The sequence below is a fragment of the Cydia strobilella genome, chromosome 5 (genome assembly GCF_947568885.1).
Source record: "Cydia strobilella chromosome 5, ilCydStro3.1, whole genome shotgun sequence".
Classification (NCBI taxonomy): domain Eukaryota; kingdom Metazoa; phylum Arthropoda; class Insecta; order Lepidoptera; family Tortricidae; genus Cydia; species Cydia strobilella.
In genome coordinates this window covers 10,404,252-10,430,619 of record NC_086045.1, presented here as the reverse complement: position 1 = coordinate 10,430,619, position 26,368 = coordinate 10,404,252, and the positions used below count along the sequence as shown (strand labels likewise).

Sequence of the window (26,368 nt, the reverse complement as noted above, 5' to 3'; positions counted from 1 at the left end):
CACTATTTCTTTTTTGTGTGGAAAGGGGACAAAAGCGTATTTCAAGCTTGGAGCGCATATCCTGCTGTAACGAAGGGATTTAAATTTGGCAAACAAGGCAATATTGAGCAGGCGTTGCCAATATTGGAAAAAATTGTTATTGTCTTATATGACAAGTAAGTCTTACATTATTAAGTCTGAACAGATTTGAATTACGAGGTGTCAACCCTAGACTTATTTTAACACTATGTATTTTGTTACTGATTTCAGATCAGGTACAAGTACGAGTGTAAATGAGTGCCGAAGAAATCTCCAGTTAGAGAATCTGCCTCCAACGGAAGATGCGCTACGTAAACATTATTCTCTGTGCAGTTTACCAAGGAGGCTATGTTTGGGGACATATTATAGCCGCTCAGCAACAGGTTATTGGGAGCCCATATGGACAAGCCTACCTGCAGCGGCTGCTGCTTGTTTAGAGATTATTCGTTGCCGCTGCAAAACAAAATGCGCAGGGAGGTGCAACTGCGTTAAAAAAAACTAAAATGCACTGACATATTTATGTGCATGTAGTGGCAATTGCGAACAATATATATCTTATTTCAACCCGCATTTTTTGTCAAACATCTAACTATGTTAATTTTATCACATCCATACTAATCCATACTAATATTTTAAATGCGAAAGTGTGTCTTTCTGTCTGTCTGTTACCTCTTCACGCTTAAACCGCTGAACCGATTTACTTGAAATTCAGTGTAGAGATAGTTTGAGTCTCGGGGAAGGACATAGGATAGTTTTTATCTCAGAACTCACCCCTTAAGAAGGTGAAAAGGGGGTGGAAGTTTATATGGGGAATCAATAAAAAGGAGATTGAATAAAAGTCGCGGGCAAAAGCTAGTATTATATATGCGAAAGTGTGTCTGTCTGTCTATCTGTTACCTCTTCAGGCTTAAACCGCTGGACCGATTTAGTTGAAATTTGATATAGAGATAGTTTGAGTCCCGGGGAAGGACACAAGGTGGTTTTTATATCAGAAATTATCAAGGGGGTGAAAAGGGAGGTGGAAGTTTGTATGGGAAATCGATAAAAAGCATATTGGATAAAAAATAAGCTACCCAAATTACTAACTCCACGCACACGAAGTCGCGGGCAAAAGCTAGTTAATAGTAAAGTTTTCCCAGTCTTTATTTATATATTTGTATATATATCACGTCCAGAAGTAATTTTTTAATGTAATCTACGAACAGAAGAATAACAACTCATCAAAAATCATCTAAACATACTTAAAAATCCGAAAAGCTGCATACCGCTCTTACAACGCGGGAACGCCGCGCGACACAAAACATTTTTTTTAACAGAGTTATAAAAGAAAAATGTTTGACAAGTTTACTATTTTATATAGAAGGATAACTGGGCTATTCACAGGTATTTTTTTTCTAGAGCAAATCGCCATAGTTTTAATTTTGTAGAGGATTTTCGAAAAAAAAAGTGTAAAGAAAATTTTTGAATTTTGAATTTCTCGTATTTTTTGTATGGGTGAGTGAAAATTTAGTCACAGAAATGAATTCTTTATCCTCGAATTATACGAAAAAGACACCAAACTTGATATATTTGCTAGATGTATGCAGATATAAAGCCTAGATTGAGGCGCGCCGGAGCCACTTTTCCCCCCTCTCCCCTGCCCACCTGCTGGGGGGGACCTCGTGGCAACCGGGCTAAATCAGCTCAGATCACCCCCAGAAACAACTGTTCCAAACGGTTTGCTTTGTCTCAAAAATGCAAGGTGGTGGACCTAAGATCTCCCACTATAGGTACCGATGCTTTTCCGGGGCCATTATTCCGATTTCATATAATTTTCTGTGAAGGCCCTCACTTATCAGCTAGCCCTCGTAGTTCCCATATATTCCACGACTCTTTTCTTTCCGCACAGCAGACTCTATCCCCCTTATTTATATTAAAACTTTACGGGCCTGATTTAGTTGAATTATGTTTTATCCCTTTCGTAGATTCGTACAAATACTTACATAAGTTAAAATGACAGATAAAGACAAACGATTCATAGCTAATTCAGGCCAGTAACGCGTTTATGAATAACGCCGTATATAGTTAACAACAACAACGTTACAACGTTTTACAGTACATATAGCCCTTTAAACTTTCGACATATGCACGAAAAGTGCTCTTTACGCACTAGTGCGAGAAAGTAGCACCATATGTACTGTAAAATATGTTTTAGCCGTATTTTCTAAATTAATTTATGTGCAATACCTTCCAAAAATCTTTAGAAACACGCTACTCAATATGAAAATGAACTGTCAAAGGGAGCATCATTGAACGCGAGAGGTACACAAAGTTATTATGTATTTTCAGTTTCACGTGCCGGAGATGCTGGCGGTACTGGTGACATCCATAATCGCCACTGTAGCCATAGAGATGCCTTTCAACAAAATTTATAGGATATATTTCGGTAAGATTTTTTTACATGGCATCATAGGGTAAACGTCCTAGTTCTCGACAAGCTAATGCCCAATAATGCTTATGACGTAGGTTTAAATACATATGCCATATGCCATGTACAGGCAGCAGCACAGGGGCGCCGCAACGGTATCACGCCCGCGAGACTACTCGTCTCTCTCTAATTAATAGCGTTAGAAAAAGACGGGCTGTCTATCTCGCGAACGAGATACCGACTGTCGCGGCGCTCCTATGTTAATGCTAGATAGACTGGATAGTAACGAGCGCTTGGTACTTTATTTGTTGATCCTTTAAATCGCGAAGTACTATATAGGTATCCTTAAAAAATCTGGCAAACCTGAGCTGACAGACGATTATAAATAATGCCATTAATCTTTAAAAAAAACGACTTTACAAACGGCTTCAAAAAATGATTTACGACCCTTTGGAATTTTCAAGTCGGTTAAAAATACACTAAAATACAATTAACATAAAGTTATAAATCTCGTGTAGTAATTACTGACCTTCATTTTATTTCTTACAGGTAAACCACAAACGAATAAGTTAAAGGACAAGTAAAATGAAGACTATTAGATTGTAAGGACTCTGGACTAAATAATTGTATTATACGTAGTTGTATCTAGACATCACCTAGGTTTAAGTTATGTTAGTATTTTATATCGAATCGAATAAAGTGAATAAATAAAATAAGTTATTCAATAATGTCGTATTTAATTTATAAAATATTTTATTGCTTCTGATACGTAGTTAAAGCCAAGAAGACAATTTTAACATGGTTTGCACTAGACCACTAAATTAGTATGTAGTAGTAAAGGGTTATTCATACATATATAAATAAGCTCTAAAAATATAACCCTATATCGGCAGTCGGGTAAATAGAGTGGGCTTAACATTGTCAAATAAAACTGCGTTTATTATGTATTCACAAAAATATATAAACCTGCAGCACATCTGCAGCTACTGGCAGTGGCACAGAATCTAATAGTGTTAACATATTGGGTTTTAAAAATCAAACGTTTCAACAACTTTCTTGTCCAAAGTCACATCAGTGATTCTTCCAATTACATATTTTATTCACAAGTATAATGAAACATGGATTAGGCAATATTAATTAAAGAAAAAAATATGCTACGTGACATAATTAATAACACAATCACAATCTAAGTATTTATTTAGTTTAATCGGTTTTTAATTATATATTTCCTAAGAACGAGTTTTATTAATCTAACTAAACTACTTTAATATATGACTAATCGAACCAGCGATGACAAAACTTTTACTAGTCTATACCACACATGTATAACATGTGTAATGAGTTTAATAACTCTAACAAAAAAGGTGTTGCCTTTTTTTTCTATTAGTGGACAAGCTTGTAAGCTATTTTTTATGGATATAGAGCCGATAATTTGTTGAACTTTCAACTTTTTCGCATAGGGTTTGGAAACCTTTTTACTACGTGTTTATATTCATGATATTGTATTCTTAAGTGGGTTAACGAATATGAAAGAAAACCTACCGATTGTAACTTGTAACTGGTCGAGTGCCGGCCAACAACAGGTAGGTACTTAAGTACTTGTAAAACCTGTAACCTAGATGGCGCAGTAAAGCGCTATAGATATTTTGTGGTAATGGAATGTTCAAACGTCAACTTTTGACAACCAGAGTTACCGCATGATGTACGGAGCTGAACAGGGCTTACGGTAGATGTCGCTAGGGCCTCCCTAAGGTCAAAGATAGATATAACTCCGTTATAGATGGATACAGTCAAAAAGGATATAATCTTTGATAGTCTAAGGAAAAAACGTGCCTCGAAAATCAAGAAAATTTGATTCTCGATCAGAGGGCGCTACTAGCTTTGGCCTACTGTCGTATAGATGGCGTTGACGGTTTCGTTTGTTATTTAACAGTTTTAACGCATATAAGTGAAAGAACATGGATCAAAATCATAAAAATAATTAATGCAAATAAAAAAAATCATTTATCCATATTTAAATACATTTAATTGTATTTTATAAATCTTCATTTTTAGTTTTAAGGTGTGTCGATAGATGGCAGTGAATTTACTGGGATTACAAAATTTACTATGACAGTATCGCTCTATCTTATATGGTGGAAATATTTACTATATAGGCTATTTGACTAATTTTTGAAAATGGTTTTAATTGATTGTTTATGACTTAATACTTACATTACATTGATATTTCCGTGAAATTTCCTGTATTAAATATAAAAAAAAACAATGTTAAAGTTTATTTATTTTGAACGCGCCTTAAACGCTGTTTTCGCAAAGGAGCTAATCACGTGACACGTGTGACGTCACGCGCAATTAAACTCAGTCAATGACCTTAGTTAATCTTATGGTTTATGTGCATTGAATTCATTATTCCACTGTAAAATGGTATATAAATGGTGTATAGTGCCGCAATGTTCAAGTACGACTATAAAAAATCCAGACAAATCGTTTGTTTCCATTCCAACGAATCCCAAAAAAAGAAAAATGTGTTTAAAACTAGCGCGAAGAGACCCCAAAGAGCATTTTAGCGCATACAAATGTTTTATGTGTAGACCACTTCGATGTAAGTAATATTTAACTGTAAATAAATATGGTAATTAAAGCAGCGGATTTTGTTATTTAACGAAACAAGATCCTAGGTATTCAATGTATTACTACATAACCTCATAACATAGCTCTTTCAGCATTAGTAGGTAGTTAGTAGCATACTTTTTCTTTCAAACTAAAGTGCAGTATGGAGTTACTATTTTCGTCATCGTATTCTATATATATATCGTCGTCGTATTCGTATCATCGAAATCGAAATGTTCGTAAATAAACAATTTCTACGTATACCCACACAGCTGTTTTTACATTTCTAAGTTCCGTAGCATAGTAATCCGGATTATCTTTAAAGAAAAGTGCAACCATTTATGCGTCTATGTCTGGTAGGTTACCGCTATCAGCTTTAACATATTTTGGCTCCATTTTGAGATTCTTATGAATATTGTGCCACAACACGATAAATATACGAATAAACCGACAAACGGATAAATCGGAATATATCAGAAAACTGTGGAACAATAACTAAAATTAACTAAATACAAATAAAACTGCTAAAACACTTAAGACAATCAAGAATTTACCCGCGTGTGACGTCATCCGAGCGTTGACCAATCGCAGAGCGTTCACGTCCCTGATGAAATTTGAAAAAAAAATTAATTTTCTTTCGTTTATTTTCCAAAAAATAAACATAATTTACATTCAAATATAGTGAAATATACTTTATTAGTTTATTATCTTTCAGGATGACAGCAATTCGTTATATATTTTTAATGTTGTCAAATACCCTATTGGATAAGCTCTTGATGGTAGCTCAAATCAAATAGAAGAGCACCGGGCTAGAAATCCGGTCGTCAGGGTTCAAGTCCCACCCAGGACAGTGATTTTTTTTCCACTTTTAATTTGCTTTTAATCTTAAATAATAAATAAATTTTCGGTACCTACTATATTTCAATTTCAGTTTTATTTTGCCATGTAGGTATACAAAGATAAACTCATGTCCGTCAATTATTGCACATTATTTCCTTAAAACTATAACATTTTTAATTATTCGACTCATACAATTAACAAGTACAATTGTATTGTATCCCATACATCTTTTTCTTCCAAATAATCTGACACTTTATACTAAGATTTTTCTATTAATTTATGTTTGACAATTTTCTTAAATTTATAATCTGGCAAATTAATTAAGGTATATGATTTGGAATTTTGTTGTAGAAATGATTGTTGTTGATTTTCGAGCTTTAGCAAGTCGTAAGCGGCGCATAGCAAGTTTGTCTTTGTTTCTTGTGTTAAATGTATGGTTGTCCCTATTTTTCGGAAGATAGTCGTAGTTTCTTCTAGTGTACATAATAACTTCATAGATATATTGTGACGGCAGAGTGATTATGTTGACTTTTCTAAATAGATCTCTCCTATCATTTCACAAATACTATCCTATCATTTCACAAAGTAGTTATTATAGTGGTATTTATGCGTATACTTTATTGGTATTTTTTGGAGTCCATGGATTACTTATGACCAAAGATCTATATAACTCGGTATTACAGTACCCCTCTATCCTATATATTCTCTTTGCTTATTGATTCATTTATAAACAATTTCAAAATAACAGATAATACTTAATACAACGAAAATAAGATTTTTTTTACTGGGTTCATTTCATTATGCCTATTGCCTATGTAACTTTAAAATGGTCTCATAGTCGTTTAAATTACTAACGAATCCAAGATGAGATATATTGTATGTTTAAATAATACCCATGTACATAATCCTAAACGTCAGTCTTGAGAAATAATAAAATTTCTAAAAATACTTGCATACGCATCTCAAATCCTTAAATCTAAATCTAAAAATAAAATCTTAAAATTACCTATCCTCTTGAGGCATGGTGCCGTAGATGCTGGCAGCATTTCCTCGCTGTATCGCAAGACTAATTATTTGAGCGAGGAAGCTGCCAGCTCTACGGTCACCGGTGACCTCTGTTATCCTTTTGGATGGTTAAAAAGTTTATATTAAGGGCGCTCGGACCCCACGGACCAAGGGTCTCGACGCCAAATGATAAGAAATTGTATTCGACGCCGAGACCCCTATATTTAGTTTTTATTTTTTATTTTTCGGCCGCAAACTTAGCAGATATACCGTGTAGATGAGGGTGTCTACACAGGTGGCGTCCCACACCAGCACCCGTCCCATCTTCCAAGGAATTAGTGTCATTCCGTCCGGTCTTTTGCCAAGAGACATCTTTTTGCATCTACGGCACCATGCAAGGGGATAGTTTTTAGTATTTTATTTTACGATTAGTATTATTTATTTTAAGATTTAGATTTTAAGTTTTATAGATTAGTAATTTATTTGTCACTGTTATAAATTTAAATTAATACTTTAGTAATAAAATATTATAATCTCTTAAATACATAAAAAATCTAAATAAAATTTCTATCCGAGTCGTATCATCACGTATATGCGAGTAAAAAATATCCTATATAAAATTTATTGAGAGATGTCTAAATATGTATTAGGTATCTCTCTCACTTTAGCGTTTAATATCCTCTATAGATCCTCAGCTACTGCTTCGGAGCCTTTATTCGATTACTTAATGTAAGACGTTGTCCAGATTTACAAATTGTGCTACTATGCTCCTACGTACCTAATTGCTTTACTCTGACACTAAACTCGTTTATCAAGTCTTGACGGCGAGCCGGTAGGCTTAGCACGAGTGTAGCTCGAAAGTATCTCGCGCGCGAGATAGACTGCCCGCCCTCTCTAGGTAATACATTTAGAAAAAGATAAGTGTGGTCTATCTCCCGTCTCGGTAGATATTGTCGCGGTGCAGTCGTGCTAAGCCTACTGGTCTGGCAGATGCACGAGACCATCTACGTCCTACTCAAATCACACTCGTGCGTCAACTCTTGACAGCCAGCCTGGTGTCGGGCCGGCAATCGGGCGGCACGTGTCCGGTCCGGCAGCGGCACGTAACGGGCCCGTCACGCACCAACCACGAATTCTGCGGACAAGGGCCCTGAGTGTGCAGCATGTGGCACGCGCCACCGTATATCGCGGTGCCTCTCCGCGTCCCACAGGCGTCCACCTGCAATGAAGACAAATAATTACTAGCCTGTGTTCTGTGTATCTAGTCTGCTCTTGATATCGATGGGGGGCAGCGTTTCTATAGAAGTGAACTATTCTGATACGTAGAATACTGCAAGCCACAGGTCTGACGCAGCAGATAAAATAAGCCACAGTGCCCTCGCTGGTTCATTGCAGATTTACGAGTGTAGGTATTATACAACTTTTTACCGGCTTGGCAATGACAATATATGGCCGCGCCATACTTGACGTAGCAATTGGCGAGCAGACTTAGCGTAGATACGAGTGGTGCGGCTTTAGGTTTACTTAATGCTTTTCATTCGGTTAGTACAGTTTATCATGTATCTTGTTGCTAGGAAATGATAAAAGGCAAACATTAAATACCGTTCTGAACCTTTTTATGCGGTTTCAAATACAATACACTATCCAACTGGGTCAGCTTGAAAACTAAAGACTATTAAGTACCTCCCGCCTGGCGCAGTTGCCGCCGCCACAAGCGCACACGCCGTTGTGGCTGAGGCCGTCGAGCGCGGGGCGCGCGTCGAAGTCGAACGCCACCACCTCGCCGGCGGGGCACGGTTCGGGCGCGCCGGGCCGGTAGCAGCGGCGCCGCTCCGGCACGTACAGCCGCCCGCGTGCGCACGGCACCTGGAACGCATTACAGGTGCCACGTTTGAACGTACATTTTGCTGCGAGTGATAACCGCGTAATATGTGATCCTCTAAATCTGAAACGATTGCATGAACAATGGTGGAAAGGAAAGAATCACTCACTTTAGTACACCGTCCGCCCCTCGCAATCATCTCATCGTTAGCGCAAGGCCCTTTAGTGTACAGCCTGTAGCACGCCCCGTCTGAAGCCCGCGCATGGAAGGCCTTGCACTGGCACTCAGCCTTGGACCCTTGAGGAGAGACCTCGGAGATGGAGAAGATGTGACCTTTGGGACAGGGACCGATGGTGTCTGAAAACATATACATTGGGAAACGAATGCAATGAATGTATAGTGACTAAGATCAATTGACAATCTTATCATAAATACTAAATGAAATAAGTACTATTATTTATTCTGTAACTTGGTGATGCAATGTTGCATACGCTGAGTTACACCAATTTAAGTAACTATTTCATTGAAAGATATTACAATAACAAATGGCAACACCTTGTTAAATGCTGAAATGTTCATTTCTAGATTTTCTAATCGTAGAAATAATTGGAATAAGTATAAGGTTTTAAATATGTGGAAAGCAAAGGAGGTTTTTCTCTTTGTCCTACCCGATATCGGATGCTGGAAACGACCACGAAGTGAAAGATAAAAAGTGCCTATTTATATTTATTAACCACTCAAACTATAAAAAAATCCTTGTCCCAGTACCTTGGCAAGTGCACAATGGTCCTCGCATCCGCACCGGCCGCCGCACTGTGGTCTCAAATCGAGAAAAGTGGGACATTGCTTATTTCGCTATTTAAAAAAATCGCATTCTATAGGGAATTTGATTTAAAAATATAATTACTCTTTGCAATTGTATTTCAGAGTAGTTCGCCAAGCAACCACCGTGGGGACACCTTAACCCCTGACCTAACTTTATTAGTTAAGTAAGCTACAACACATGCCGGTCCTTTTGTGGTAATGTGGCAAGTGGTCGTCGCAGCCGCACCGGCCACCGGGCAGGAACAGCTTCCCGCTCTCGTAGGGCCCCGCGAATAGTTTGCCTAGCACTCCTTACCTAGCTCATAGCACATGCCGGTCCCTTTGTGATAATGCGGCAAGTGGTCGTCGCAGCCGCACCGGCCGCCGGGCAGGAAGAGCTGTCCGCGCTCGCAGGGTCCCCGCGAGTAGTGCGCGTAGCAGCCCCCGTCTCCGGCCCAGTAATGGGGTCCGTCGGAGGCACACTGAAAAAATTGTATTTAAATTATACTAACAATATTAGGCAGTCTAGGCACGGCACTGCGTACTGCGTCTGTTTGCTTTATCAAACAACAGTGTACCTGTACTGAAACTTATTGCACTGTGTGAAGAACGCACACATCCGAACATTAGCCAGGTCAACCAACAACGAACCTAGTTGAAAATTTTGGCCCGCTCGAATGTGGACTACGTTAGGTATTGCCTGGTTATGTGCCTCAGAACGGCATGAAACTTCTTAATAAGATTTAGAATATAAAGCTGGGTGTAGGCTGGTTTAAGGCTGGGGTGTCATGCTGACCATCTGCGCTGACAGGCCAATGTATATGATGTCCAGGGAGCGCTTTAGAATAAACGGGCCGCGTATGCGTTTTCGCATACTTGCCGCTGAACGATCAGCGATGACCGCTGCTCTTGCGCATCTGCCTTCAGTGAGCGTTGTAGCATGGAGGTGAGAATGACTCACGATGAGCCCGGATAGCTGGGCCCTGGCTCAGCCGGTAATAGCAACCCGAGTCACTGTCGCGGAAGGCTGCACGGGATTTACCTCACTGGTCATATAGAATCGAAACTCACCGTGCAGTTGGCGACGCCGTCGCTGCCTACGTCGAGTATGGAGCCCGGATAGCACGGGCCCTGGCTCAGCCGGTAATAGCAGCGCCCGTCAGCCGGCCAGTGCAGCAAGGTTTCGTCGGCACATTGTTGCGGACGCACGCACATGCCCTGTCGTTCGCTGGAATATTAAATGAATCTCTTTTAAATGTATAGTTGAAGTTTGTATAAGGACAGAAAAACTAACCGCTTGTAAAAATACCTAAACTCCCACCACCTTCCAGTCCACCAGTTTTATATCCTGAACCCTGACATCACTTCGTGAATCGTGCCCCCGACCTCACGTTTCCACAACACTCCTACTGACTGTTGGTTGACCATATGCCTTTACAACAAGGTCCACGGTTGTAAGTTTACTATGTCCGATGGTACTGCTATTTAATATTGATCGAGTGTTGTGGCCACGGTCAGTAGTGTTGCTGTTAGATGTTGCTTTGTGAAATTTACCAAATGTTAGTCATTTGGTCTCAGGGGGCCTAGCCAATATAAGAATCGTTCGCAGAAAAACGTAACGAAACGCCTATGTCTATCGCACTAATATGGAAAAGAAAGACAATAGCGTTTCGTTTCGTTTGAATGTTTGGCTTGCGAATATCTAACGTCCTTCGGTCACTAATCCAATCAGAAAAGGACGTGACGGTTCAATACAGGCTATAATGTCGTTGGATTTTCCTAAGCGTGGAATATAAATGACGATATTACAGAGAAATATAACAGTTATGGAGAATTAAAGAAAAACAGGTACCGAAAAGACTGGCGTAGACAAATAGGCTTTTATTTATTTCAAGAAATTCAAGACAATTAGTAGCGCCACTTGCACGATCCCACTAACCCGGGGTTAACCGGTTAAACCTGGAGTTACCATGGTTACCAGTACAATTTGACACAGGGTTAACGGATTAACCGGTCAGGTAACTCCGGGTTAGTGGGATATATGGTGCAAGTGGTGCTAGAGGGTTAAGAACTATTTTGACGTAAGCAAGACTCTTAAGCTGTTCAGTGCTTCGTAGCCTAAAGTTGTTTCACAAGAAACGTAAATAGCGTCATGCATGAAGTTTATATTTGAACGAAATATTTTTTATTTGGTTGCTTATTACCGTTATATCATGTTACTAATGCATTTCCGTTATTAAATTATTACTTAATTGCTTAAAATATAATAAATAAAAAGTACAAAAATTTGCCCGCGAAAAGCTAGTGAGCGAAACGCGCGAAACGTCACGTGACGTCACGCGTTCGACAGATTAGTTCACACAAGTGTCATTAGACTCATTAGTTATAGTAGCAAACGTCAGTTGGACCGTCCAACGTATGACGTCTTCACGCTCTGTCGAATTCGCGCCAAAAATTATGAATGATTTTAAATATTTTTGAGCAAAATAATGTGAACGTTTACAAAAGTATTTTTTTGGTGTTCAAACGATAAAAATTATGATTACAAATATTAAAAAAAAATCATGCATGGAGCAAATTATAGAGCGCATAACATCACAAAACTTATAAACATGCATTATGCATATGGATTCTGGAAACAATCATGTACATCGGCTACAAAACTAGCTTCAGATAAGTTTAATTCATTTAAACTACTTATAAGCAAATGCGAAGTCTCTGGTAGATAGTACACAGATCACCAATTTTGCTTTGGAACTTCAGCCGGATTGTATTTGATTATGAATAAAATGTTATTTTATTAAAAAAATTAACAGCTGAGTTACTAACAACTGTTTTTTGGTAATATTTTTACGGCCGCGCAATTCGAGGACATACCTATTACAAAGTCCAGCTTGCATGCGTTAGCGCGAGTCATCGTATCGTATAATTATAATAATCCCCCTTCGGCTCCGCGTACGTCTCCCAAATGTCTGGAACACATTGTTCCTTGAACGGTAAAGACATATATTTAAATGAAAAGAATGCCTCATATACGTGATCTAGTAGGTGGTAATCTGTGCATTAATACAAATGGGGTATAATGGCCAACATTTGTCATTTTCCGCTGACGTAACTCTCTGTTGCAACGATTCGTCGGAAACTGCTTAAAATTCAAGATGAAGGTGATGAGAGAGCGACCGGTATTTCTTTCGTACGATATGATATATTATGTACCACGCTGTTAGCTGGCAAATCGTAAATTAAATTATTACAAAGAATACACAAGGCCCACCAACGGACATTTAAGAGGGTTGATTAGTACAGTCAAGTTCATAAATATGTATACATTTCTTTACCTTAATCCCACCCTTAATCCATTGCAATAAGGGGAAAAAATTTATACATATTTATAAACTCGACTGTACCTACGTTAAAGCACAGAATTCAAACGTAGTTCCGAATTTAAGAAAGTTGCATACATATTTTAATTTTATTAGGGCCATTTGCACCATTCCACTACCAGTACAATTTCACACTGTGTTAACGGTTTAACCGCTTAACCCCGGGTTAGTGGGATGGTGCAAGTGGGCCTTATTAGCGTATTGCTTTAGCGTTTTTCCATAAATTTGCCACAAAAATGCCAAATAAGGACTGACTATACTAAATTTAATTTGACTCCGAAAAAGGTTTTTACGTCTCGTCATCATCTACCTACGTGTCTTTGTAAATACGGGAATGAGATGTGTATTGTCAATAACGGAACACATAATGTAAAAGTAAAACGTAATTGGGCCTACCTAGCGTCTTAAACTGAAAACATAGGTACTTGTATTTTCTAAAAACGTTTACGGCCTTAACCGTGTTACAACTACTACCTAAGCATCCTAAAATATACCTAGGTAGAGTAGGTATAAGTAGTGTAGTCTGACTAGTGACTAGGAGAGATTTATTTAATAGTATCCTAGTCAGAATGCTAGTTAGATGACTGTATTAAGTAAGTAAGGTGTATAAGGCCTTTTATATACTCAGCTTACCTACCCTCTTTTATTGAAGGATTCCTCCACTGGAGCAAAGTATTCTCCCGGTCGGCAAGGCCCCCTCTCGAAGAGCCGGTAACAGGTCGTGGAGAGGGGCAACTGCGCAGTGCCGGGGGGGCACTTGCACTCGGCGATGGTGCGCCCTGCCCATCGTCCAGGGCTTAACTCCTGCGTGTCTGGACAGGGGTGGCCTTTCTGAAAAAGAATTCTCAATTAGTTTTTGTATAATACAGTACAGTACTTATGCCTATAGTTTACAGAAAGAAGTAAGAAGAGTCAGTAACAAGCAAGTCCTACCCCGAGTTGTATATTTTGTTACGGTGTACAGAAAGAAGTAGGAAGAGTCAGTAACAAGCAAGTCCTACCCCGAGTTGTATATTTTGTTACGGTATACAGAAAGAAGTAAGAAGAGTCAGTAACAAGCAAGTCCTACCCCGAGTTGTATATTTTGTTACGGTGTACAGAAAGAAGTAAGAAGAGTCAGTAACAAGCAAGTCCTACCCCGAGTTGTATATTTTGTTACGGTGTACAGAAAGAAGTAAGAAGAGTCAGTAACAAGCAAGTCCTACCCCGAGTTGTATATTTTGTTACGGTGTACAGAAAGAAGTAAGAAGAGTCAGTAACAAGCAAGTCCTACCCCGAGTTGTATATTTTGTTACGGTGTACAGAAAGAAGTAAGAAGAGTCAGTAACAAGCAAGTCCTACCCCGAGTTGTATATTTTGTTACGGTGTACAGAAAGAAGTAAGAAGAGTCAGTAACAAGCAAGTCCTACCCCGAGTTGTATATTTTGTTACGGTGTACATACAGAAGTGTCTGTAACGAACATGTCATAATACACCTGCGTCTACAGTAGGGGTTCTCAATAGTATGACAACTAAATGCTTCGATATTTTCATACATTTTGCGAAGAGAGTTTTTCAACAAGAGCAGTCACTGATAAACGACTTCCATGTTGATGAATTTATACCCATACCTATTTATCCTTACAGTTACTAATACTTAAAAATCTTAAAATATCGATGCTTAAAATGCATAATCGCGGCTGAACGGTTCATGGCCTAGCTATAAACAAGTGGCACGCGAAGTACACGCATTTGGTACCTTTACTACCCACCATCATGGGCTTTATTATCAACGTGGTATGAAAAACAGAAATGTTTTCACCTTACGCGGGCCGCTTTTGTCGCTGCTCGAAATCTTACAATGGTTTATTTTGATGCTTAGCTTAGTTGGCACTGCTCTTGCCATCTAAACTCTATTAGAAAGTTTATTATGCCCCTTAATGTTGGCGATAACATCTAGGAGTTACCTCGGAGACTTGTCGGTACACCGGTAGAATACCGATTACGAGCAACAACAGCGAGCGTATTTATTTTGATTATCTATCGCATACTTATCATATCGCATTTTTATAGTAGGTATATGCACAATACACATACTGTACATGCTAAGTGTAGACGATGTAGGATTAGACGATACTTTTTAGAGTTTCTTAGTCACCTAGAAACCCTTATAGTTTCGCCATGTCCGTCCGTCCGTCTATCTGTCCGAGGATTTTCTCCGTGATCGTTAGTGCTAGAAAGCTGCAAATTGTCCATGCCATAAATCATTTATTGCGACAGAACGGTAAAATAAAAACTATTAAAAAAAATTGACATGGATATTGTTTTGTTCTTTATTTTATTTTTTTCTTTTTCCCGATAGCGTGAGGTATCGTTGGATAGGTTTTTAAAAACGAATAAAAGTCTCCAAAAACCATTTTTAATACAGTTAATATTTTCGGAAAAAATCGCTCCGAAAGAAAACATCAAACATTTTATTCAGCAAATAGGCCACAGGGACACTTTTTAAATTTTACATACATATTAATTTAAATAATGTAATGTAAATTTTTACAAGCAAGAAAATTAAACAAAAATTACAAAAAACAATTACAAATATGGAATCAATGAAATATTAGATACTTTGTTAGAGATGTATCCAGTCTAAATGTCGAATTACACCAAAAAAACTAATAAAAAATATACAAACAACAGACAAGTACTAAAATTGTTTAGAGATGTAGATGTCAAAGATAAAATATATATAATAAAAAAAACTATCATCAAATTATCCGTAGAGGTGTAAAGGTTGAATCAATACATAAGTAATTAAAAGACAAGAAATTAAATCAGTCAATTTAAAAAAAATATGTGTCCCCCCCCACACCATGGGTCCAAAAAGTATAAAAAAGTAGTGATACAAAAATTTAATAAATACTTTCAATGAAAAGTATAGCGAACATGATCGGTCCAGTCGTTTTGAGTTATTGCAAAAAATCTTCTTAGTAAAAAGACGTTCAAAGCGCTGCAAAGGTACTCCCTTATGCTTGCCCCCTGATGGCTTGCTGATAGCCCCCGTTTGGCCTATTTTGACAGAATGGTAACTATGCTAAATCTCGATTTTCGCCACCGTAGCCTAAGAAGCAACGCTAAGCAGTTTTCGTAGGGTATTGATGTTGCTATATAAAGGGTGTCAGTGGTGTCACATGCGCGTTTCTGACTTAAGAAGCAATTGTCTCTACTACAACATAAAATAAAATGTTTTTATTGGCCAACCAATCACAAAGCAGATGCGACGCAGCAGCGTGTTTAAAAAAGTTGGCTAATTTGCATTAAATCGAGTCTCGAACAAGAAATATTTTATCGAAATGTATGAAGTTCTATTTTCAAAATTTTTATAATTGACTAAACCGTATCGATAAAATTCTTATGCTTGAGTCGGAAGTGCCATAGACTATCCAACGTTGAAAAGAGTAAGGTTGTAGTGTTGCATAATTATGAAGTTGTAATACACAGATTATAGTCGACGAGTAGAAAAAAATATACTAGAATTTCTTCCCAGAATAAAGATGTATGCAGATTTCGGATATCTGCAGTTGATATGATAAACATTAAATAATATTGCGTAGTAGGTACATATCCGTTTACCTACAAGAACTCGTCTGTGTCTGTACAAGTAAACAAGGGTTGCAACCTGCGACCTCCTACCTGTGTGCATATTTTTTTAATTCTCTAAGCACACGAAAAAGATAATCATTTTATATTAAACTGCCTAATACAGTTATGTAACATTTAAAACTAAAATATATTACCTACTTGAACACAATCTGTTTCCCAGTAAGTATCAGTAAATTCTATCAAATGCCGTTAGACCGTGAATCACAATGTTACTAACGAACTGTCATAACGTACAATACAAAGACAAGCCAATTATAAAGACTGTTAATCAATATTTTAAATTAAATGCTATATCTCGTTAATTGTTGTTGGTGGGCGCTATCATTTCGGCGTAGGTAAACTTTATTTAGTACGTCACTTTGTTTAACACCATTAAGCCACTTAGTAAGCAATCTGCAAGGTAAAATAGAAGTGTAAGTACTAAATAATAGGCATTTTAAGGGCTGGCAAACATGATATAAAAATTAAGTTTATTATTATTCGGGTATCTAAAATTTGAAACAGCAGCATTTATTAGCAGGGATATAATATTAATAATATAATTTGACTGCATATTAATATTTTAGCATTAATTAATATAGATTAAAAAACGTCACCGATATCAAACCTAACAATTGTTTTTTTTTTTAATATATGACATCTGTTAACAATTAACAATTGTTTATAATTAACAAATAATTTGAGATTATACGTTGGCTTCTATATGATTTATATGAATGGATTGGCATCCAATATTGTAAACTGAAGCGACGAAGGCATATGGCTTACCAGTCTTACCACTAGGCCCTCGCACACCACTCTATCACACATCGCTCTATGCACGTCTTAACGTACATTAAACCTTAAAATACCGTTATTTTCGTGCAACGTTATCTTCACGACCAACATTTATTGAATTAACATTATAATATAGTACATATTACATATAGTCCATAGTACATATTATTTTGATTTTATTTAACGGTATAAATACACCGTTACTTAGTAACTTTAGTTTCATAACGTTACATCCAACAAATTTATCACAGTTATTGTCAACCTCTTCATTTTAGTACCTCCAGTCCTCCATATGTTTTTATCCGAATTTGGTTACTTGGCTACCAGGTTAAATACATGCATTTAAATTAATGATGAGGATTCATAACGATAGTTCGTTTACTTAATTTTACATTTCATTTTTACTTAATTTTACAACGCCAAATTAATGCTAATTATGGTCTATAATTTATTAGTCAACCATTGGGTTCAATAAATACGAATATATATATAGGTATCTGTTTGGTTCAGGATCATCGTTGGATGAACAAGGATGTTTGAATGTTGATGGTCTGTTTTAATTTATCTGCTAGTCTCTGGTTCGATCTAAGATTGTTGGCTCGTGGCCTTACAGTTGCTTTGTAGGAAGTATACGCATTATCTAATCAGATCTAACACATCTAGTGGTCGCAATGGATGCCTCTTCTGGAGCATAATACATTTTCAACCGTAAACTTCGTTAACAGGCAATGTTCAAATATTGCGATCCTCTAGCACACATAGTATTGTAATTCCTTATACGTAATTAGTAGTCGCCCTTCTCGTTACTAATCCTAAGTAATAAGTCTACAGCTGCTTGGTAGAGATTTAGAGAATCACTATTTTAAATATATCAAAATACATTGTATTAATTATATTGACGAGTTTGTTACTTGGTCCTACTCCTAATTATACAGGAGGGCTGGGGAGGTCCGAGAAATCGCTAAGACCTATGAAAGTCGTAAATGCTACCTAATTCAAACTAGTTTTTTAATGTCTGTTGCCTACGGTCGTTATGCGTCGTTGGGCAGAGGTCTTAACATACAGAAGACAAACATCGAAGATCGAAATTTCGTTATCTGCCTCACTATAGTTCTTGCATGTTCTAGCGATAGAACATTTAGGTGTTTGCCACGTAAGTATGGGCTTGTCATCATACCTAGTTGCCTACGTGCACAGTCTACTAGGCTATCAATATCGCAGTTAACTTAGCTTGGTCTAACGTGGGTTAACTCTGGTCTGGTCTAACTCTAGATCTATCGGGCAATTAAACCCTAACCTACCCATTCACACTTTTTTATTAGGTACTCAGTAGTAGCGACAAACAGCATGTTATTGCACAACTGCAGAAAAGCATCGATAATTTAACAAAATATCATAGCGCCTACCTTCTCCAGACTCCAGAATTAAGTAAACTCGTTTCGAATTTGTTGGAACCAAATATGCATTTAGAATAATTATTGAAGCACTTTGTATCACACTTTGTGTTGTTGTTTGTATTTACAAGATATATACAGTGGTACTACGTAAACGAAATTAATAACTAGCTTAAATCTAAAATAGGCCCTTGAGGCATTGTACCAAGGATGCTGGCGGCATTTCCCCGCTGTATCGCAATGCTGATACGTTGTGCGAGAAAGCCGCCAGCTCTTCGGTCACCAGTAACGTCAACCAGACGCTTCGCGATTTCTGCAAACAACTTATGCGCGCTGGGACCCCATGGACCTAGAGTTTCAACTCCAAATGGAACGAAATGATACTCTCTACCGAGGCTCTTATATTTATTACGTTTTAAAATTTCGGCGCTTTCCGCCGCTCCGCCCGCTTTTACATTAGTCCGTTGGAGGTGGGACGGTGCCAGTGTGTCTACGCAGGTAGCATCCCACACCAACATCCGTCCCAAGCTCCAAGGAACCAAGGACATCCCATCGGGCCTCTTGCCATCATCTCTGATAATGCCAGTCGGCTCTAGAAGAGCGGGTACATTGATGGTGGCAAGAGACCGACGGATTATGTCATTAAGCGACGCATGTCTTGAAAAACGGCCGGCACTTTTTTTGTTTGTATTTGTGTTGTGTGTTTGTGTTGTCTTACTAACACTATATGGATCAAAATGATTCGAAATAAATAATATCTCATCTCGGAGACATGAAACTCGTCCAAATCCTGCTTGCAAGATCTTAACATTTACGGCGATTGCCAATTTAGGGCCATTTTTGGCTTCGAAACAAATTATATTGCAAGTAAAACAAAAAAATTCTGTAAGCTCTCGGTCCCGCTCTCTTGAATGTTTGTGATGGTCGTATGTGTCTACCTGACAGTGTGATAACTCGAAAGTCTCAGTCTCTTTCAATCGCGTGGTTAAAAAGTGACACTTATTTTATCACCCGTATAGACATCCATAATTCGCCTGCAGGTGTCTTTTTAGTCAAACAGCGGTAATGTGGCCAATTTCAAAGTTTTCAAAAATGTCTGCTCAATTGAGGTTTAGAGGTTCGTGACCTAACTACTCGTACACAACATCTTACTTTATTGCCGTGACATTTGAACACAATGGTTAATAGGTGTCTTAGTCAACTGAGAGCTGACGAAATATATATTTAGTGAAAGCCAGTGTGATGAAGACGAGTTTGAAGGTGATCTTGTAAATGATTTTATAGTTTCAGTATAATAATACTCAGTCGTACTGTACATTTACAGTAACAAAATTTTGTAATCGTAGTTTTGAATTGATAACGCGGCTTCAAATTAAAGGTTTTTGATGATGAAGAATATGTTGACTGACCGACGACATAATGTAAGGGAATGCAATGGAACGAAATCAGAAATGCCGCAGAATCACTCCAAAACCGGGAGAAATAAGTGGAGCTGATTGCCAACACTCACTAGTTAAAGAGACACCAAAAGAAGAAGAAGAAGCTGTACCTACGTATTCTGATTCTAGAGATCCTGCCGATGCTTCTTATTATAAAAAATAAGACGAAAACACTCCTGTAACCCTTAATAAAGCCTCAGACACAAACCACAACGTACAAGTTAGTGAGCTAATGTCAAGTAACCGATTATCCAATATGAAGCCCCTAGAAGGGCACCGGTATAGTTCCCGTCCCGAGGTGAGTGACATCGATTGCGCAAGCGCGTCAGGTTCTGCGGGACGACTCGTCTCGTCCAACAAGGAGTATATCATTTGAGCGTAGGCGAGTTGATCGCTGGTACGGACCAATATATAAACGCCCTCAAATCACGTAGTGTTTACAAGATTTTAAACAGAGACGTTGGTTACAGATTTCGGGTTCACTTCAGAAATCAGAAATCGTTTATTCCGAACCATGGTACATAGTTGTTACAATAAAATCATAGAATCACATGGCACCCTATAAAGTTCTAATAGCTAGGTAGGACTCATTTATATAGTAATATAATATACCCAGTTATTTACATTGCTTTTAGGTAACATACATTTTTTTACTCTTGTTAGCCCAAAAAATCGAGTTGCCTGCGCACTACCATGTGGATTATTATATATCCAATATCCCTACGCCGTGTATTTACGCCTTACGGCCAAACATCGAACGGCCATTATCACAACTTCTGTCAGCAATGCACTGACGAAGAGCTAATGAAAAACTATAAAGTTCCGTACATTTGAAGAAAGAGCGATATGGACGTATTTGTTTCGTATAAATTAGGGATGCCATGAAACTGACACCATTCCGAAGTAAAAACACACAAAATATGAAAAAAATACTTTTTTTAAATTCCTCTTCACCCTATTTAATTAAACCGCTGAACCAATTTAGTTTAAATTTTAAAAGTAAAAAGGATGGTGTAGAATTGTATGAGGAATCAATAACCGCTGAACCGATTTAGATGAAATCTACGTCTACACCTTTGATTTAGTTGAAAATGATTACTAAACTTGGCTTAGAACCTAAACTTAAGCAATTATTAACCTTAAACGTCGCATACAATTAAGGAGGGAATTAAATCTTCTCGGGTCCGAGTTGTAGGGTTGGAGCCGGCGTAGCTTTATCGCGTACATATATATATATATATATATATATATATATATATAATAAGGCTAGTTATAGAATACAACTATTTTCAAGTACAGATATATATATAGCCTAATGAACCGATTTTGCATGTACAATGATGTACAACCAGCCTTAAAGTTTATATAGGTAGTCTATTTTTTTTATGTGGGTATTTTTGTACTTTGTAGTTTTTCCTCAGTCACCCGTTGACCACGAAAGCTGTAAAGGGTTCGAAACGTCGGGATGTATTATAAATTCAATATACGCGATATAATCCGTTTTCATAGTTTTTTTTCGTGAGTAACTATCGCGGTAACCGAAGACAATATTAAGTTCTTAGCTGTTTTTTTTTTCCTCTCTTCGTACATTTTAAAACACAATCCTGTATTGCTCATGAATAAATACTATGACTATGACTATAATTTTAATATCACAGTAATAATGTTTTAAATAAGTAAGTAGTATGTAACGCAAAATAGATATTAAAATCAATATAAAAAGACAACTAATGAATCTGCCATTCCTATGACAAAATCGCAATTTTGTATTAAAGTAAAGTACGTACCTATCAGTCGAATACAGCGATACCAATCAGCATATACAATTCACCCATAGACGTATTTTAATAATTAAGACATGTCCATTGTTGTTGATTCCCACAGATTAAAAAACCGACGTAATTGATGAAAGGCAATGGATCACGGTTAAGAAACAACGATTTCATACTGGTGTATTTACCTTGCTCTATATGAGTTGTGCAAAAGTAGGTAGAAGAAATGACAGGTTACCAAAGGTTAGGTACATTTACTTGATGATTTACATATGACTTGATCTAAATGTTTTCTCTAGAGACCCAGTTTGTCCACTTATGTGTAATTACACCTACATACACCGTGTATCTAAAATACTTATAGATGTGACAAACACCCCTAATTCTTTTTAAGTTATTTTTCATTTCTCATGCTCTGAAAGAGGGTCATTGTTGTTCTAAAAGGTGTACAGAAAATGATAATTGTCTGCACTAGAGCATTTTACATTCCAATTACGATTTTTTACAATAAGCAATTGAAATTTGGGTTTAAATGAATTTGTTATGAAATTAAGAACAAAAAAACTATACTCATTATCTTTTGGGTGCTAGTATTAGTGTAAGACAAAGATAGTATGATTCTCTCTGTCTATGTTTGAAATGAGACAGTCCTTTGACAAACTATAACTAATCTTCTTTTCTGACTCTTTATAAGACCGCAATTTGAATGCAACTTCGTCCGTGTAGCAGACGTTATAAACTTTCATTTCATCCCCATTTTCACCCATCTACGTGTTTTTATAAACATCCTGTCTCAGTGAAGCTCTACAAAATTTAAAGTTGGTATCTATGTTTTTTTAAATATGTATAAATAGATGATTTGTGAAATCAGGGAGTATCTATAAACTTGTTTTTTTTTCTCAGACTCATGAACACTAACAACACACACAATACACAATATGACCGGTAGATACCTACCTACGTGAGAAAAATCTAGCTTGGTACTAGCATTTACTCGACATATTTGGGAGCTTATCAAACAACTAAGAACTTAACATAGGCTACGGTAACTGCTTACCATCAGGCGGGCCGTATGCTTGATTGCCACCGACGTGGTATAAAAAAAAAACAGACCAACCCGAAAGTCTGCCAGTCAGGTGGACTTAGAGTTGTGCCGTTCCCGGCAACACTTTCCATTTTGTATGGGGAACGTTACCGAGCGAAAATTTCCCCATACAAAATGGGGAATGTTACCGGGAACGGCACAACTCTAGGTGGACTGTTTCTTGACTTGAGGTTAATTCGGCTTACACTTTCTAGGTAAGTACGTATAGTACAAAATATGTACTTAATTGTAAAGCTCACATTACATCGTGTCATTTCTTAACAATAGTGGGTCAGTGGGTAGATCGATCGGTCACGGTCTCTCGTGCCTCCGAATGCACAACTGGTTACGTTGGTATTGAAATCGACACGCAATATTCACTTAGCTCACTAGTGCTTATTTATTGCAATTATTTTGTATCTTCTGAGCGCAAGAAAAAAAAACACAATATCTATCATTAACATACCTACATCGGGTTTTTGGTGCAGGAATGGTTTAGTGTATTTATATCTTTGTTTATTGTAAAATAATTACCAAACTATGAATTAATAATTTTTAAGAAAAAAAAACCGACTTCAATGGGGGATGCCGCTGAAAGTTTACTTATTGATGGTGCACTCTTAGATCCCAGACAATGAAATGAAAAAGACAGCATCTTTTGCCTAATTATTCTAACCCATCTTTTGCCTAATTATCCTAATCCATCTTTTGCCTAATTTTGCCTAATTGCCTAATTATTATAATATTGCCTAATAATGTAGAAAAGGAGGTTTAACCACCCACTTTTCTAGTAGCATTTCGTTTTTGTAAGGGTCGCAGTTCTAACCTAACCTAACCTATTTTTCTGATAGCATTTCGTTTCTGTAAGGGTCACAGTTCTAACCTAACCTAATCCACTTTTTCTAGTAGCATTTCCGGGTCCGGGTCTGGGTCCGGATCAGAGTCCGGGTCCGTGTCCGGCTGTCCGGGTCCAAGTTTGGGTCAGAGTTCGGTCCGGGTCCGGATCCGAGTTGGGGTCCATGTCCAGACCCGGGTCCGGGTCCGAGTCGGGTCCAAGTTTGGGTCTGGGTCCATAAGGAAGAGAACAAATCGCCAAACGTGAACTATGTGTGATTGAAGAGTTCCATTCTGATCATCATCAGCAGTTCCACTTCATCAAATGTCACTTTTTTTAATGGAAATGCTGGATTTGTTGATGAAAATACAAGAATCACAATATGTGTGCCTTTCACATTTGAGGAGTTCCATCGGTTCCTCATGGGTCTCATCATCAGAACTCGAGCTTGACAAAAATATGTCTTAAAAACTTAAGTTGCTTAACAAACAAAAAGAAGAGGACAAATCGCCAAACGTAAACTATGCGTCATTAAAGAGTTCCATTCTGATCATCATCAGCAGTTCCACTTCATCAAATGTCACTTTTTAAAATGGAAATGCTGTATTTGTTGATAAAAATACAAAAATCACTATATGTATGCCTTTCACATTTGAGGAGTTCCCTCCATTCCTCATGGATCCCATCATCAGAACTCGAGCTTGACAAAAATGTTTCTAGAAAACCTAACTAGCTTAACAAACATAACGAAGAGGACAAATCGCCAAACGTGAACTATGCGTCATTAAAGAGTTCCGTTCTGATCATCATCAGCAGTTCCACTTCATCAAATGTCACCTTTTTAAATGTAAGTGCTTGATTTCTTGATGAAAATACTATAATCACTATATGTATGCCTTTAACATTTGAGGAGTTCCCTCGATTCCTCATGGATCCCATTATCAGAACTGCGTTTTGACAAAAACGGGACCAATCTGTATGTATATACTTACAATCAAAAAAAGAATTTTCAAAATCGGTCCAGAAATGACGGAGTTATGGAGTAACAAACATAAAAAAAAAAAAAAAAAAAAAAAAAAACACAACCGAATTGATAACCTCCTCCTTTTGAAATCTTGAAGTCGGTTAAAAATAGGTAGGTAGTACCTAAGCTCCAAGTGTGCTTAGAAATGTTAAAATACTATCGGTTTTTACAGTTTTTTCTATTTTTTGGCTAGTGTGACCGTCAGTGACATTCCCGCACCACCCAAAAACCCCGATGTATGGTCATAAATGGAGTAATTTGGCTAGACTATGTATAAAGCGCGTGATAATTAAACTGAAAGCAATGACAATTGACAATACCTATACAAATCGGGGCAATAATGTGATTATGGATGGTATAGAAAGGATGCCGATCTCTTATGGCAGAATTGTTGCAAAAGTGACCGCTTTCAGTATGGATGGTATAGAAAGGATCGCAATCTCTTACGGCAGAATTGTTGTAAAAGTGACCGCGTTAAGCTTAAAATAATAGTTCCTAATCTCTCCGGTGGCGCTAGTTAGGCTCTGGGACATGAGTATAACATGAACCATATAAGGCAACAAATAACCCGACCAAATTACGTAGGTTGTTTTTGGTAGTATTTGGTACCATATGGCGCCGCCTAATTACTATTTTTTGATAGACACTTTTAATACATAGAGATTTGGCTCCTTTATACAGTCTCCATGGCTTTCAGCTTTAAATAATAGTTCCTAATCTCTCCGGTGGCGCTAGTTAGGCTCTGGGACATGAGTATAATATGAACCAACAAATAACCCGAACAAATTACGTAGGTGGTTTTTGGTAGTATTTCGGTGTATGGTGGCGCCGCCTAATTACTGTTTTTTGATGTACACTTTTCGTACATAGAGATTTGACTCCTTTATATAGTCTCCATGAATGTGGTGTTTTATGTGCCGAAAATAATATTTTTGACACATGTGGAATGTCAAATAAGTAATTTAGTCCATAGCCAACCGCAGTACTGTATCGTAATATATTACCTGTAGGTACCTAAAAGTTAAAAAATATTGCTACCAGTGGGTTAAAATAAAACTCATGACGTACTGCGATACCGCACCAGTTTAAACCAGCTGAGCTCTCGGGGCCTGCTCGAAAGTGATGAATCTTTCCGTTACGTTCCGTGTTACATCTTTGCTAGGTACAATTTGTGTAAGCTTACCTTATAAATCGTGTAGCATTTCCCATCCTTCGGCCAGTACAGCATCAGCCAGCCCCTCGGATGCGACGCACAAGGGTTCTTCCTCACGTCCGCCCACGGCGGCGGCAGCACTGCCGCCTGCGACCCGCAGAACAGAGCCGCCAGCCACAACCACCTAACCATTTTCTAAAATGTTCCACGTTCAAAACACTGGCCACATCTCACTGCCACTTTTTTACACTTGGTTTATATTTCTTCAGTTTTATTGCACTTTTAAGCACTGATTTACCTATTCACTTCATGTCTTTTTATTCAGTTTTGGAAGTTCTGCCACCCAAATGGCAGAAACAGAACCT

The 26,368-nt window shown here is 37.7% G+C and overlaps 2 protein-coding genes across 2 annotated transcripts in view; one reads left to right on the top strand and one right to left on the bottom strand.

The window, feature by feature from the left end:
* LOC134741661 (nose resistant to fluoxetine protein 6-like) overlaps positions 1-3,154 on the top strand; it is a 54,777-nt gene extending 51,623 nt beyond the window's left edge. Inside the window, exons 11-12 of the mRNA XM_063674523.1 lie at positions 2,347-2,443; positions 2,975-3,154. Coding sequence (XP_063530593.1) covers positions 2,347-2,443; positions 2,975-3,009 — 132 coding nt within the window. The 3' untranslated portion in view covers positions 3,010-3,154. The remainder of the gene's footprint in view (positions 1-2,346; positions 2,444-2,974) is intronic.
* Positions 3,155-7,887: 4,733 nt separating this feature from the next.
* Positions 7,888-26,358, bottom strand: LOC134741853 (uncharacterized). The gene is made up of 7 exons (XM_063674747.1): positions 26,034-26,358; positions 13,527-13,720; positions 10,578-10,734; positions 9,823-9,988; positions 8,872-9,059; positions 8,564-8,746; positions 7,888-8,099 (listed from the first exon to the last, which is right to left on the bottom strand). Exons 1-7 carry the CDS (start codon positions 26,193-26,195, stop codon positions 7,914-7,916), a joined length of 1,236 nt encoding a protein of 411 aa, XP_063530817.1. The 5' UTR covers positions 26,196-26,358; the 3' UTR covers positions 7,888-7,913.
* Positions 26,359-26,368: the final 10 nt, after the last annotated feature.